Source organism: Leucoraja erinacea, chromosome 14, assembly GCF_028641065.1.
Source record: "Leucoraja erinacea ecotype New England chromosome 14, Leri_hhj_1, whole genome shotgun sequence".
Classification (NCBI taxonomy): Eukaryota; Metazoa; Chordata; class Chondrichthyes; order Rajiformes; family Rajidae; genus Leucoraja; species Leucoraja erinaceus.
In genome coordinates this window covers 32428679-32444760 of record NC_073390.1, presented here as the reverse complement: position 1 = coordinate 32444760, position 16082 = coordinate 32428679, and the positions used below count along the sequence as shown (strand labels likewise).

Below are 16082 nucleotides of genomic sequence, written 5' to 3'. Positions count from 1 at the left end.
AGGAGGATAGTTAATCTGTGGAACTCACTGCCACAGAGGGCTGTGGAGGCCAAGTCAGTGGATATTTTTTAGGCAGAGATACACAAATTCTTGATTAAAACGGGTGTCAGGGTTTTGGGGAGAAGGCAGGAAAATGGGATTAGGAGGCAGAGATCAACCATGATTGAATGGCGGAGTAGACTCGATGCACTTGTAGGGGGCGCTGCTCTGGCAGCAGCCATGTCAGCAGCGCGTCAGTTTTTTTTTCAACTTTTTCTTATTTTTTAGTATGTTTTAAAGTATGTATTTTGTGTTTCTTTGTGTGTTTCGTGTGGGGGGTGGTGTGGGGGGGTAAGGGGGAACGTTTCGGTCGCCTCCTCCATGGAGAGGCGACTTTTTTTTTCCAGGTTGCCTTCCCCCGTGGCCTAACATCAAGGATCAGCGCGGCCTTTCCCGGAGACGCGCCCGGGGCTTCAGCGGCAGGCGCAGCGTGGACTCTCGACGTGGAGCGGGAGAGCCCTCGTTGGGGCTCGCTGGAGGGGAGCGCTCCGTTTCGCTGGCCCGGGGCAGCCGGCAGCCTGAAGTCGCAGCCTGAAGTCGCGGTCTGCACAGCTCCAGCTGGTGCGGCGTCTACAGCCCGGGATCCCTCGTGGGGGACCCGGGGGAAGAAGAAGCCATCACTGCCGGCCCGCGGCCAACTTCTACCGCGGGGCCGGCATGGACTTACCAACACCCCTGGAGGGGAGCTTCGACCGCCGGCCCTGCAGTCTACGGTACTTCTGGCTGCGGCGGAGACTTTAAATCTCGACCGCCGGCCTGCGGCCTACAACAATCTAAAGCCGCGGTCTCCGGTGAGGAAGAGCCGATCCTGGACTGACTCTGGACTTTGGTCTGGTCCACGGGGGGGGGGGGAAATGGAGGAGGACTGGCCAAATGTTTGTGCCTTCCACCACAGTGATGAATGCTGTGGTGGATGTTTGTGTTACATTTTTTTATTGTCGTTGTGTGTTCATTATTATTGTATCGCTGCTGACAACCCAAAATTCCACCAGCCTGGCTGTGTGGTCATTAAAATACAATACAATACAATACAATATGGGCCAAATGGCCTAATTCTACTCCTATAACTTATGAACGTGAACTTGTGCTGGACATGTCTTTACGCCCTTTAATGGACATAGAGTAATCATCTTATTTTCTATCCATTTCCTCTACAGCTAATCCTGATTCATGCAAACCCACAGCAGTCAACACTAAGATACGTAAGTAATCAAATATTTCAATGACTACTCAATTCTCTGTGACTGTGTAATCACTATTGATAAGCCCTTTTTCTCTGCACTTTTCTCACACAGTCAAGTAATTATTTGTTAATGAGCCTCACATACATTGCTGCATTAAAACAATGCCACGCTACAGATTATGCTCTTTAATATGTCACAGCCTTGGAGCAATGCCGGAAATGCAATTGTATTGACAATACAGGAAAAGTTAGGTAACCCTCCCGAGGGTGAGTCTCCATCAGGAATATTGGATCCAAGATAAAAGTTTGAGAGTGATCTCAGAATTAGATTCTGGGATATGGGAGCAAAAGAAGATAAAAAATGCAGCTTAATTTCAAAAGATAACATCCATTATCACAGTGTTCCTCCGATGTAAGTGGATGGAAAATAATGGGAAACTGCTTGGTTGTGATACAAAAATCATTGACTATTGAACTGCTTGATGACACCGACTTACCAAATTCAAAGATATGGACAAACCATTCATTGCACTCACAACCTGGCCATCCTTTCTTCTCTTCCCTGCTGTCGGACAGATGATACACCAGCTTAAAAGCATGCATGTCCTGATTCAAGATCAGCTTCTTCCTTGCTGCTATCAAATTGTAGAACATACCTCCCATATGCTAGCGATGAATTCCTGGTCTTCCGATATACTTCATTGCCACCCCGCATTTGTTTTATCTGCACTTTCTCTGTAGCTGTAAAACTATATTCTGCATTTTCTTTATTTTCTCTTTTGTCCTCTCTAATGCACTCTTGATTTACCAGGATAACAAAAGTTTTACTGTATCCCAGTACACGTTGTAATAATAAACCAATTACCAATTATGTTTGCTAAACAAAATGTATTCTAACATTGTACCTAATTCTCTCCTTATGCTATAGCAATGGTTGTAAAATGCACTGCAGCATATTAGTTATTGGCCTAGTCTGTACAAATTGATCTGGTACATGAGTTCAAATGCCACCAATGCATCTTGGGGTATTTAAATTCAGTGTGGAGTACAGGAAAGTTCAGTTTGGTGAAGTCTGTAGTAAAATGCAATTATATGTAATAGTGACTAGGAAACTACTGGATGTAAAAACACTTCTGTTTCACTGACAGCATCAATCTGCTAGAGGAATCTAATGAGTCGAACAGCAACGATGAGGGGAGGAGGGAGGAATTATTGATGTTCCGTGCTGAAAATCTGCAGTCTTATGTGCCTGAATCTGGCTCTAAATACTTCTCTCATTTCCCACAATAGTTACCACTTTGTTTGTGTTCATTACGCAGCCTCTTACTATGCGGTGGCCGTCGTGAAGGATTCAAACCTGACCTGGAAGAACCTGGAGGGGAAGAAGTCGTGTCACACGGGAGTCGAACGCACTGCAGGCTGGAACGTGCCCATGGGAACCCTGGTTGGAGAAGGAAAGATCAATGCATGTGACATTTATAATTGTAAGTGGGATTGGAGATTCCTGATGTCTTTTGGTGATTTGCTTTAAATAGTTTGAAATACTCTCTACCTGGGGACTTGCCTTAACTGTGCGGTGAGATGAAGTGGTCTAGCACTGAAGCAGGAAGTGAAAGTGCTAGGATTATTCGGGGATGTTGCCTGACCTTTTCAGCATCCACAGTGTTTTCTGCATTTACTTCAGATGACAATAATGATGCCACTCCTGACAGTCTTTGACAGTAGGAAACCTCCCTGTTGGCAGAGATTTCCCCTCGGTCAAACCTAATGCAACTCTATTCCAGTGTCTTTTTTCAGAGGCAATGAAAGTGAAATGATTTTTTTTAAAGACATCAGTTCAAAGAAAGTTAATTAAAACTTTAGAGCACAATCAATAAAAAAAATAAAATCTTGCCTAAAATATGGGCAGCAGCAGCAACAACATTGAGGATGGATGGGTGAAAGGCAAGAATGTGCGGCAGGGTGTTGCAGTGTTGAGCTGCTGCCACGCAGCGCCAGAGACCTGGGTTTGATACTAACTATGGATGCTGCCTGTACAGAGGTTGTACATTATCTCTGGGAGAACATTTTCTCTGGGAACTCCGTTTTTCGTCACACACTCCAAAGGCATACACGTTTGTAGGTTAATTGGCTTTGGTAAAAATTGTAAATTGTCCCTAGTGTGTAGGATAGTGCTAGTGTGTGGGGATCGCTGGTTGGCATGGACTTGGTGGGCTGAAGGGCCTATTTCCGCGCTGTATCTCTAAAACCTAAACTATAACTAATCCATGAACCAAAAGTGTGAGGAAGGCCGGCAGGACAGGGAAGAGAGCTATCAACGTGATGGTTTCTTTGTATTCAGAAATCCAAATACATTCAAAATATCAATATTGGAGCGGATGATAGACAACATGAGGTTCAGGAGGCTTCACATGCCCCAATATTATGAGCAGCTGCTCTGCTGACTTCCTAACTGGCTGTTTTGCATTAATATTTACCACCTGGAGGGGGTGTGGGAGTCTCATCACACATCAGACCTCGAGCTTGATTCAGCACGTCCTGCAGAAGCAGTCCGTCAGAGACCAGCTTTAGAAGAGGCATTCAATGGGCGGTGGGATCCAGGGTTGTGGGACTGGGACATTATCCTGGGAAGTTGCCAGGCAAAGCTCGGTTGGTCCTGCAGGTTCTGTGCTACGGATAAGAAGATAAGTGGAATGGATTAAACCATGGACCAAGACAATACTGAACATTGATTGTAGTCTTCTTCCTGACTCTTTGTGTTGTGTCAGTGAATAACACAAGTGAATTGTTATTAGGATCAGATGATCTACAGTGACAATGTGATGTTATAAACCAATGAGGAATGATATAAGCACACTGGCTCTGAAGATTTATTCATGTTAATTTTCCTTTTGAATAAAGCCACATATTTCAATGAGAGCTGTGCCCCGGGAGCCAATGCTGCCCTGTATCCTAGGCTCTGCTCCTTGTGCATTGGCAATGAGATGTCGATGGATAAGTGTGCAGCCAACAACGATGAGAGATACTTTGGCTACAGTGGAGCCTTCAGGTAAATAAATGACTTTCATGATATACCTTTCACAACCTCTACGCATGCTTCACAGCCAAGAAAATAGCCTTAGTGTTTAGCTTGAAGTGTAAGAAATTCAATAGGCAGGTTCTTCACAGCAAAATGCCAGGAAAGCAGTGTTCTGATAATGAGGGGCAGCATAACTACACACCTAGTTGAGCTGCTGCCTCACAGGTGGGTTCTTTATTGAACACTACCTTTGAAGAAATGCACCTTCAACAAGTGCATCCATCTCTGGCAGTAACTGGATATGTGAACTCACCATCTACACACCATCACTCCCTGGAAATTATTGGAACTTGAAGTAAACATAGAAACCAACAAACAGTTGCAGAAATTTAGTAACAGCCAGAAGAAATGAATGAGCCATCAACGTGTAAGTGGTTGATTATCCCTTTAAATGTTGCTGTTTGGTCAGCAAGGGTGTTTTTTGTTGCTCTCTATACGTGAGGTTTCCTGAGCCAGTTAGCTGCAGCATTGATGTCTAGAATGCCATTTTGATCTCACCGTATGACGATTGAGATCATAGTCTTCCATATCTGCACAATCCAGCATATGTTAACTTCCTCAGCAACACGCCATCTGTCAAGGCATTCAGCTCATTAAGTATATGCTAGCTCACAATCATAGTCCCTCACTAATTTTCATCGTAATCGGTTCTCCCACATTTCCATTAACTTCCACTCAGATTTTAATTGATTTAATTGATTACACACTCATGCAAATACACCTTATTGAAGCTCCAATAAATGGGTGGCAACAATCCTAATTTCTCAATCTCATAGTTTAGGCTAATATTTCATTGAAGTTCTTATACTATACACAGCACTTAAATACAAGTCAACAGCTTCATAGGATAGGCAAGGAAAATGTCATTACATTTGATGCAGCTATTTTTGTAATTATGATTTCTCAATGAATTTGCTTAAATCTCTAACAGATGCCTGGTTGAATCGGGTGACGTTGCTTTCATTAAGCACACAACCGTGCCAGATAACACTGATGGTATGTACAACTCTTGGGACATGTTTAACATGCATGTCAGAAGTTATGCCTTCAGTTCCTGGTTTGTGCTGAGTTGGATTTTTGAGTGCCTGAGCCAAGAATGATAATCAGAAGTGAAGATGGTTTGTAGATGGAGAAAGATAGCTTGGAAGTGCTAGTGAATACAGGCAGAACATATCAAATGGGTGATGTTTCGGGTTCTTCTTCAGACTCAGTCATTTTGTGTCTATCTTCAGTATAAACCAGCATCTGCAGTTGTGACAGACAGACAGATGGGTAGAGAGGGTTTGTTAGTAGGTTTAATACTTACACCGGGCAACTGAAAAAGGGAACACATCACCCCGATCCTGGCCTCTCTCCACTGGCTCCCTGTGCGGTTCCGTATAAACTTCAAGATCCTCCTCCATGTTGACAAAGCCCTCATTGGGCTTGCCCCCACCTACATAAAAAGTCTTCTCACCCACCACTCCACCTCCAGGCCCCTCAGATCGACCGACTTGGGGTTGCTGAATATCCCACGGTCTAGGCATAAGCTCAGGGGCGACCGCGCCTTTGCGGTTGCTGCCCCCTAGACTATGGAACAGAATCCCCTTTCCCATCAGAATTGCCCCCTCCATCGACTTAAAAGTCAAGACGAAAGACTTATCTTTACTCCCAAGCCTTTCCTGACATCCTCTGAGTGAGGGCTACATGCATATATGTATGTAGTTTGTTTTGTTGTGCTATTACAACAAATGTAAAGCACTTTGGCCAATGAGAGTTGTTTTTTAAATGTGCTATATAAATAAATGTGACTTGACTTGACTTAAAATAGGAAAATTCAGTATTCATACCATTAGGTTTTTAGCGACCCAAATGGAATATGAGGTGCTGTTCCTCCAGTTAGTGTGTGATCTCACTCTGCTAATGGAGGAGGCCCAGAGTAGAAAGGTTTATCTGGGAAATGGAAACAGAGTTAAAATGGTTGACAACAGGGAGATTCAGCAGGCCTTGGCGGACTGAGAGCGAGTGATTGGTGAAACAGTTTACCCTTGGTCTCACCAATGTAAAGGAGGCAATATCGCAAATATCTAATGCAGTAGATGAGGTTAGAGGAGATGCACTTGAACCTCTGTTTCACCTGGAAGGATCGCTAGGGTCTTTGGTTGCAGGTGAGGGACCAGGTATAAGGACAAGTGTTTGGGGGATGGTGTCAGCGTACGTTTACAACAAGGAATGCTTGATGCAACCAACAAAAAGGCTGGCAAAGCTGGGGCCCTTGCGAGCGCCCATGGCTTCAACTTTAACTTAAAGGACTTGAACAATTTGAGAAGCTATCTGCTGCAATAAAGACTGCAGAATGTGTAAGAAGATTGCTATTTGAATCACTTTCACTCACAGGGAATGGAACGATGGACTGGAACAAGAATTTAACCTCTGATAGCTACCACTTGTTGTGCAAAAATGGGACGATAGCCTCTGTTGATCAGTTCCTGGACTGTCACTTGGCTGATGTTCCAGCACATGCCGTTATGACACGACCTGATAAGAAGTTTGCAGTGCTAAAGCTGCTGAAAAATGAACAGGTGAGGATGTGAACCATTTTATTATCCAGCTTTATGCACTTGAAAATTCATTGGAATTAGGGCAAGGTAGAAATCGCACTGAAGTTGACAACACCAGCGAGTAATCAATTCAGACTGACATCCAACGTTGAATGACTAACTGGTGGGTGACTGTAAGGTTCAGTCAAACCATTTTGTTTTTAATCAAAATTAAATCTATTCAATTATTTACAATAATAATGTTTATAAAACAAATAATAACAACACACCCACCATCATTTTACAAAAATAACTAAATATTCTTATTACTAATTATCAAATGTTAACCCCCCCAAGGTACCCAGCAGTCCCGGAAATCCCCCTATGGTGCTCATGGACATCGCATGTTCTTTCTCAAGGGACACAAGGGAACAGGCGTAACCCCGGAAAAGGGTCAACTGTTTAACTCTTGTGTCTGCATCATAAAATTGGACACTTAATCAAAAAGGCACTGTATTGAAATAGAAATCCAGCTCTAATTGGCTGGTCATTTGCTCTTTCCTCTTAAACCCCAGGGAACAAAAGGGTTAACATAGATAGCTGTGGTACAGGATGTAAACCAAGATGTTTATTGTCCAACTCTAGAAAATGAAAAGTCCATTGGGGTATCTGAGCAAAGTGGAAATTACCAAAGGTTGGTGCCACCAAACAATGATTTGCAGATTAATCAGGCCCACAAAAAGGAAATGGAATTCAGCTTTCACAATCTCTGGACAGTGGACAGCTAGCTAATATTGGCCTGAACATTCTAGAATCATGCTTCATTATTTCTGGCCAAAATAGAGTCCTTTTTATCAACAAATATGATACGATACGATAGAATTTAATTTATCCCAGGAGAAAAATTGATCTCCCAACAGTCATAAAACACAAAATACATGAAACGTGAAACATGAAATTGAAGTGACGAGTGGAAAGGATTGGGATGTGCAAAGATTGGGGAGAGGGAGGGGGAGTCAGTCTACCCCACGACAGAAGAGGGGGTAGTTTGATAGCCACAGGGAAAAAAGGGTCTCCTTTGCTGTTCTGTCCTGCATCTTGGTGGTACCAGTCTGTTGCTGAAGGTGCTTCTCAGGTTGACCAGTGCACTTCTAATTGAAAAGGGTTTTCATACCACTCCAGGCATGAGCCATTAGCGTTTGGGTTGAGGTCAATTCCATCGCAACAGGGTGATATTACATTCGCCACAAAGTGCGACACAGTGGCACAGCGGTAGAGTTGCTGCCTTACAGAGCCAGAAAACCAGGTTTGATCCTGACTATGGGTGCTGTCTGTACAGAATTTGTACGTTCTCCCTGTGGCAGTGTGGATTTTCTCCGTGTGCTCCGGTTTCCTCCCACACTCCAAAGACGTACAGGTTTATAGGTTAATTGGCTTCAGTAAAATTGTAAATTGTCTCTAGTGTGTGTAGGATAGTGTTACTGGTCAGCATGGACTCGGTGGGCCTAAGGGACTATTTCCATGAAGTATCTCTAAACTAAACTTTACAATTTTTAATGCTTTCCTGAGATTAAGAGATTTAAAGGTGGCAACACCATGTCAGTTCCATTGATCCTCACGAAGGATGAATTAAACATGAATTGCAAACAGTGACAGCTAAAGCCTTGCACAGCTCAATGACATTGGCTTAATTGTAATTTGCCAGATTCACATTCACAGAATTTGTTTGAACACAGACAGGTGTGCAAATATCATATCATAAATAACTAGTGGCTTTCTGAGTGGTATAGAATGGGGGATTTTATAGGTAACTGAAATTTTTCCACATCAATAAATGCCAACTACATATTTTCAGCATAGACTCCAATCCTTTCACATCATCACAACGTACCAAGATGATATGCAATGAGGCCCAATCAGTCACCTCTCTCCACCAATCTCCTTTGCCTGGCTGAACTTGTTCTTATATTGAACAACTGCTCCTTCTCCTTCACTCACTTTCTCCAGGTTAAATGCCTACATTGTCCTTTTCTTACACTTTATCATCCTCACCAATTTTCACCACCTTTAATGTGGTTCCACATTTTCCCCTTCACTCCCCTTTCCACTTTCTGAAGGGACTGTTCACTCGGAGACTACAGTTTATTCTTCCTTCTCTACCAGTCACTTCCCTTCTCATGTTCATAAGTTATAGGGCCAGAATTAAGCCATTCGGCCCAACAAGTCTACTCCACCAGTTTCCTCTCAACCGCATTGTGCTGCCTTCTCCCCATAACACCTGACACCCTTATGGGCCTGTCCCACTTAGACCCCCCCCCCCACGATAATGTCTACGACAATGTCTACAACAACGTCAAGCTATGACAAGCTACCGACAACCGGCGACCCATTAGGACGTCCACCTATGGCCACTCCTACGACACTCCTACGACAATGATCCACGACAAGATACAACCCTGTTGGTGTCAACTGAAGGCAACTTAAGACAATTCAGTCGCCAGTACCTGTCGCTGGTTGACGTAGGTAATTGCCAATGGAATTCACCAAAGTAAGCACTGGCGACAACATACATCATCCTGGCAACAGCACCTACATCTGGCTACGATCATTGGCGTCAAGCTCACGGGCGCCGACTGTCACCAAAAGGTTTGAACATTTCAAAATCTAGCGGCAACCAAAAAAAATGTACGATTCTTCGGGCAACCGAGGAGACCATACAGGCGACACCCCGGCGACCATGTGGCGATAGCCTAGTCGCCTGTAATCGCCTAAAGAATCACATAAGTAGGAGCAGCCCATAACTAATCAAGATTCTATCAATCTCCACCTTAAACATATCCACTTACATGGCTCCACAGCCGTTTGTGCCAATGAATTCCACAGATTCACCACCACTTGACTAATGGAACTCCTCTTCATCTCCTTTCTAATTGGACGTCCTTTTATTGTGGGGCTATGGCCTCTTGTCCTATACTCTCCCACCAGTGGAAACATCTTCCCCACATTCACTCGATCCAAGCTTTTCACTATTCGATAAGTTTCAATGAAGAGTCCCCTCATCCTTCCAAACTCCAGCGAGTACAGGCCCAATGCAGTCAAATGCTCACCTCATGACATCTCAATGAGATCTAACACCTGCCCTTTTAGCTCTTTCCTCACCATCGAATGGCCCAATATTCCTTCCATGTGCATCAGTAATTCACTTTCACTTTTTTAGTATACTGTGTTCAGTGCTCTTCATCTCCTCTAGCTTGCAGAAAGCAAATGAAGATTGAGTCATCGCTTTGCAGAGCACCTTCATTCTGTCCACAGGGGTGCCCTAGACCTTCCACTCACCTGTCACCTTAATTCTCCATTTCATTCACACTTTGACCTTTCTTCCTTTGTCCTCTTACAATGATATTCAATGTGAAGTTGAGTAACAAAATGTCATCGTCTATTTGGCCGCAACACTCAGTACTGAATTTGTCAGTTTCAGGTAAATAACTCCCTTTGTTCCTTCACTGAAGCCTTATAATTTCAATTTTTTTTCTCACTTGTTTTTGCTTTTTTTTCTTTTCACCGTCTCGTATGTTTTCCGTATTGCCTGAGTCTGTGTGCTCGAGATGGCGAGGCAAGATTTTCATTACACCTGTACCTCACCGTACGGGTGCACGTGACATTAAACTCGACTTTGACTTGGCGCGACATGCTTGCTATCAACACCAGTAACAAGTTTCTTTTTATTCCAGTTGAAGCATGGTCGCAATGGATCCATGCAGGACAAATTTCAGATGTTTAGCTCATCAACATTTTCAGGAAAAAACCTACTTTTTAAGGATTCCACTCAGTGTCTCATTGAAATCCCCCAAACTAATTACGAATACTTTCTGGGTGTTCACTACATCAATATTGTGGAAGGACTCCACGCTTGTAAATCTCCTGGTAAGTAATAGTGAAATATACCTTAAAGTAATTTCCCCCCATAGATGGTATGTTTTTCTTGGATATCTAAACTCATGTATATTCATTCCAAGTTCTCCTGGCTCCTGAAACTAAAGGAGGGGTAACAATTGGAGATAATAAGTAATGGTGCATGTCTATTGAATGCAGATATTCTTCTGCTAGTGTTTGAGTTTGGGTGTTGGGGAAAGACATCATGCTCAGAGACAGCACATCTGAGCTGGTGTAGACATGTTGAAAAATCATATTTCTGCTCATGGTGTCCTTGTACATCTGGAGCAAGTATGCTGTTCGAATAGTGTCAAAGGAGGAAGAGTGTTCCTTTATTTCACTGTGTTTAGTTGATGGCATAATGTAGAGGAGACAGAGTGAATGGGGTGGACTTTATTCTCAAACTAACATATAGTATACCTGACTTGGAAATGCTGACTTAAAAAATGGCAGTGCTCAACTCTTCACCACTAATTTCACTCACCTGGCAAAAATCAAATAATCAGAAAATAGACTATATTAAATTATTGCCACTAGAGCCAATTGCAGGGAGAACATTGCTACCATGTTCTATGTACTGGTTGCTCTCTATTCCAGATCTCCTTGAAGCATGTGCCTTTAAAAAGTGCTGATGACTTGACCTACAGTTTCATCTCATGACCTGGAATTCTCCTGCTCCCCATTGGATGCCTGCTCGAGTACAACATCCATTGCACATTTATCTAATTAATCTCTAGCATTTCATAGATGACCTGCAAAATGGTGAGCTATATATCACACTGCTTTGGTACAAAATATATATCTTTCTGCAAAATGTAATAAACTATAATGAATACACTCATATCTGCTGTGCTGTTTTACAAATGTAATGGGGCACTTTTCAAAAAATAATTCTTTCCAGTATGTTACTCACTGCTTCTGCACAGCGATGCAGCTCCACAAGTAACAGATAGTAGATGTTTTATTGCTCAAGTGACAGCATGCAATTCCAGTCAATGAAAGTGACCATAGAAAACAATAATCAAAATAGAAGCATTTCAAGTCCTTCCCCTGTCCTTTTATTCAGCATGCCAAATTATCGAATTTCAATAGGAAGTAGCAAAGAATTTTCACCATCATGAATCTCTATAAATGTAGTTTGCCCATTTCCCCTTTATGACTCACATTGCTAAGCTGCTTGAAACTCTTCTTAGAAGACATGTATCCAGAATGCCAAAGCAAGCCTTACTGATGTGTTTTATCATCTGTTTTCCTAACTTTCCCGTATGTGGTCCAGCTTCCAGTCACTAATCAATTGTATTTTATTTGGTTTCTGGCGGATTGATTTACTCTATCCACCATGTCTACACAACTGCTGTATGGCAAGAAAAGGAATTAAATTGTTCGGGCTTACTAATTATTTTCAATAACAGAACAGTTTATTCCCAAGATGCAGTAACTGCAAATATTTCTTATTTTTGCCTAGAAGGTACCATCTTTCTGTAATTGGAATGCAAGTACCTAGTTATAATTTACCATTTTTTTGTCTTCCATTTTCAACACTAGTTTGTGGCTCAAGTTCATATTCTAAGGGTGGTGGGAACAAACTGCTAGAGGAGGTAGTTGAGGCAGGGACTATCCCAACATTTAAGAAACAGTTAGACAGGTACATGGATAGGACAGGTTTGGAGGGATATGGATCAAACGTGAGCAGATGGGACTAATGTAGCTAGGACATGTTGGCTGGTGTGAGCAAGTTGGGCCGAAGGACCTGTTTCCACATTGTATCCCACTATGACTCTATGATTACAACAAATAAAAATGCTTATTGCTAACTAACTCTTTATTTCTATCCTCACTTGTTGAATTATTCACCCAGAGTGTTGCGTTTAACAGAAGTTACATTTACAACTTAAAGTTAATCCTAAATCCACCCCAAAGGTTTATCACCAGAAAATTAGCTAAAAAGGTAACTTTCTAACAATGCTGTTAACATAGTGTTTCATGTGCCCAAAATTTAAGCTTTCACAAAGCATGGTGGGAAAAGATTAATATTTCATAAGGAAAAAAAAAGACAAAGTGCCGGAGTAACTCAGCAAGTCAGACGGCATCTCTTGAGAATATGGCTGGGTGACATTTCGGTTTGGCCCCTTTGTCAGAAGGGAACCAACCCGAAACGTCACCTATCCATGTTCTCCATAGATGCTGCCTAATCCATTGTACTTCTTCGTGTTGTCTCTTTTGTATAAACCAGCATCTGCAGTTCCTTTTATCTCAAATTTTCCTCAGCAATATTTTACTGGTAGAGCAGAGATCTAAATAACCCAACCACCAATATTAAAGGAATTCAATTTTTGATGTCAGAATGTTGACTAAGTATGGATGAGAAAATAATGGAATAGATGACCTCTGTTCTCTGACCATTTGATAAATGATCTCAGCGCCATGAGGTCTCCGCCTGGTATGGAGGAATTGTGTAACCAGATATATATCATTTACAAGAGGGTTTGGAAGGATATGGGCCAAGTGCAGGCAATTCGAACTACTGTCGTTCCGTTACGCAACTCGGTTGGCATAGACGAGTTGAGACAAAGGGTCTGTTTCCATGCAGTATGGCTTTATGTAGATCAAGACGCTAAAGAGGTGCCTTCAGCATGAAACAACGGGATGCAATCAGGGTGAGATTATGATACTGAACCTTCCAGTGCTGAGGGGCATGCGAGAAGCCAATGCGGCAAACTGGCAGAGCAATCCACATGGGGAAGTAACTGTCTTCACCTTTTCGATTAGCTTGATTGAGAAATAAGGGTTCTTAGCATTCAGGAAGTGCAGGAGTAAATCTGTGAAAGAGGGAGCATCAGGAACATGGAGAACAACAACCCAAGAATAACTGGCTCAAGGAGGTGTCCACATTTGGAACCTAGAAAAGACTACAAACTACTGAGGCACATTTAGCCTGTTTACCTCATACAATAGACAATAGACAATAGGTTCAGGAGTAGGCCATTCAGCCCTTCGAGCCAACACCGCCATTCAATGTGATCTGTACTTTGAGTATTAATAAAGTCTAAGTTTTACTCAACTTTAGTTGGTGTATTTCTTTGCCGTTATTATTTGGCATCCACCAGGGGTAAAAGGATCAACAACATCAAGACCACCTACTGAGAGAGAGGATTAGATACAATGGTTAAAAGTTGTGTTTGGAAAGATGGCAGGATTTCAACACAAAAACACAGATCCTCTGTTGTTGCAAGTCAGCTAGGAGTTAATGAAATGGAAATATTTCCAATCAATGAAGACACCAAACAGCTCCAGAAGCTCCTTTAGATCCTTGTGAATGGAATGAATGAATCACTGGGCAGCCAGCAGGAAATGTAAATACAAGCATCGCCTCATTCAGAAAGGCCTTACCCACATGGATGTTGACGCATAAAACAGACCACGCTAGCAAGGTTGATCATGTGTTTTATTCTTGGGTGTCTTGCAGTGAGCTGTACCTATTGCAAATTCTTCATAGAGGTGTACCAACCACTGAACATGAGTAAAGTGAATAGCAAGTTGATGAAGCTAGCATTAATAATTTCAGGACTTCACAGTGGTAAGGAGAGACTCAACACATCAATGAATACATGCTTGAAATACTTTCACTGAGTTATTCAAGGCAGTAATTGTAAGGTTACAGTACATATAAATGGAGACTGTCAACTCCACAGCCCGGTTTAATCCCATCCACTTCTACCATAATTTCATGCCTGGAGTCTGTCGTGTAACGACTTGTATCTGGTGTTAAATTAAAAAACTGCTATTAAACTCAATTTTACTGATCATTAAAGAACATCTAATTTGGAAACCAACTCTCTTGAATATTTTGGGATCTCTATCACATGAGTAGGCTATTTGGAATAGATAGGGTAAATGTACAATATTCCCCTGAGTTGGGGAATCAAGAACTAGAGGACATAGTTTTAAGGGGAGAAGGGATGATTCAATAGGAACCCGAGGGCAACTTTTTCCTCTCACAGAGGGTGGGAGGTAAATACCACGAGTTGCCCAGTTGAGATAGGTACTATCATAACATTTAAAAGACATTTGGACTGGTACAGGGATATGGCCAAACACAGGCAGGTGGGGTATTTTGGTCGCCATCCATTTGTGTGCTCTATGACATACGGGTTTAGCTGTGAAATCTGTGGTTTCCCATCTTCAGAGGTCAAGTTTAATTGCAAAGAAGCACACAAACCATCTATGTATTTGGACACCGTTCTTGAATGGCTGTGATGTTTGCCAACAAGGAGAGATGTGGCAAAACAGGTTGTGAGGACACAAACTTTTATGCAAAAGAAGATTGGTTGCTTCATTAAGTGGAGAAAAAATATTTGTATATGGTGTTTAATGTTGGGAAATGTGAGGCAACCTAGTTTGCCTGTTCTTTTACGGGACATTGGTCAGACTAACTCAAGACTATTTGCTTGCTTGCCCAATTTCACAAACAAATATTTCAGCAGATAACCTGGCTCGCATCGTGTACTGTACTGTCTGACAGCACAGTCTATGCCATCCTCAGCAGCCAGCAGAGGGATCAGCAGGTACCGTGACGTGACGTTAAACTGATCTCATCCGCCTGTATATAATCTGCCTGTGCTACCATATCTGCCCCCCCCCCCCCCCCCCCCCCCCCCCCCGGAAATGTGTTCCAGGCTCCCATCACTGTCTGTGTGAAGAACTTGCCCTGCACATTTCCATCAGAATGTCTTGTCTCTCACGACATAGTTATACCCTCTAGTGTTGGACATTTCCGTCCAAGATAAAAGGTTCTGATGGTCTACTTTATCCATGCCTCTCATAATCTTATATACCTCTGTAAATTCTCCCCTCAACCTCTGATGTTCCAGAGAATACAACCCAAGTATATCCAACCTGCAGCTGAAACCCTCTTATCAAAGGAGCATTCTGGTAAACCTCCTCTGCTCCATCTTCAAAGCCTCTGCATCCTTCTTGTGATGGGGCAACCAGAAATGCAGATAATACTCCAAAGGCAGCATTACCAAAGTCCCACAGAGCTGACTTCCTAACTCTCATATTCAATGTTCCTGGTAATGAAGGCAACCATACCATACCACCCTATCTACTTGTGCTGCCTCCTTCAGTGAGCTATGAGCGGACTCCAAGATCCCTCGGTACATCAATGCTGTTAAAGGTTTCTTTAACTGTATATTCGCTCCTTGCCCCTGTCCCACTTAGGAAACCTGAACGGAAACCTCTGGAGACATTGTGCCCCACCCAAGGTTTCCGTGCGGTTCCCGGAGGTTCCCAGAGGTTTTTGTCAGTCTCCCTACCTACTTCCACTACC

The 16082-nt window shown here is 42.7% G+C and overlaps 1 protein-coding gene across 1 annotated transcript in view; it reads left to right on the top strand.

Annotated features, from left to right (window-relative positions):
* Positions 1-12578, top strand: part of LOC129703152 (serotransferrin-like) — a 97824-nt gene extending 85246 nt beyond the window's left edge. Inside the window, exons 26-32 of the mRNA XM_055645319.1 lie at positions 1197-1241; positions 2542-2706; positions 4124-4271; positions 5233-5297; positions 6678-6862; positions 10552-10744; positions 11351-12578. Coding sequence (XP_055501294.1) covers positions 1197-1241; positions 2542-2706; positions 4124-4271; positions 5233-5297; positions 6678-6862; positions 10552-10744; positions 11351-11385 — 836 coding nt within the window. The 3' untranslated portion in view covers positions 11386-12578. The remainder of the gene's footprint in view (positions 1-1196; positions 1242-2541; positions 2707-4123; positions 4272-5232; positions 5298-6677; positions 6863-10551; positions 10745-11350) is intronic.
* Positions 12579-16082: the final 3504 nt, after the last annotated feature.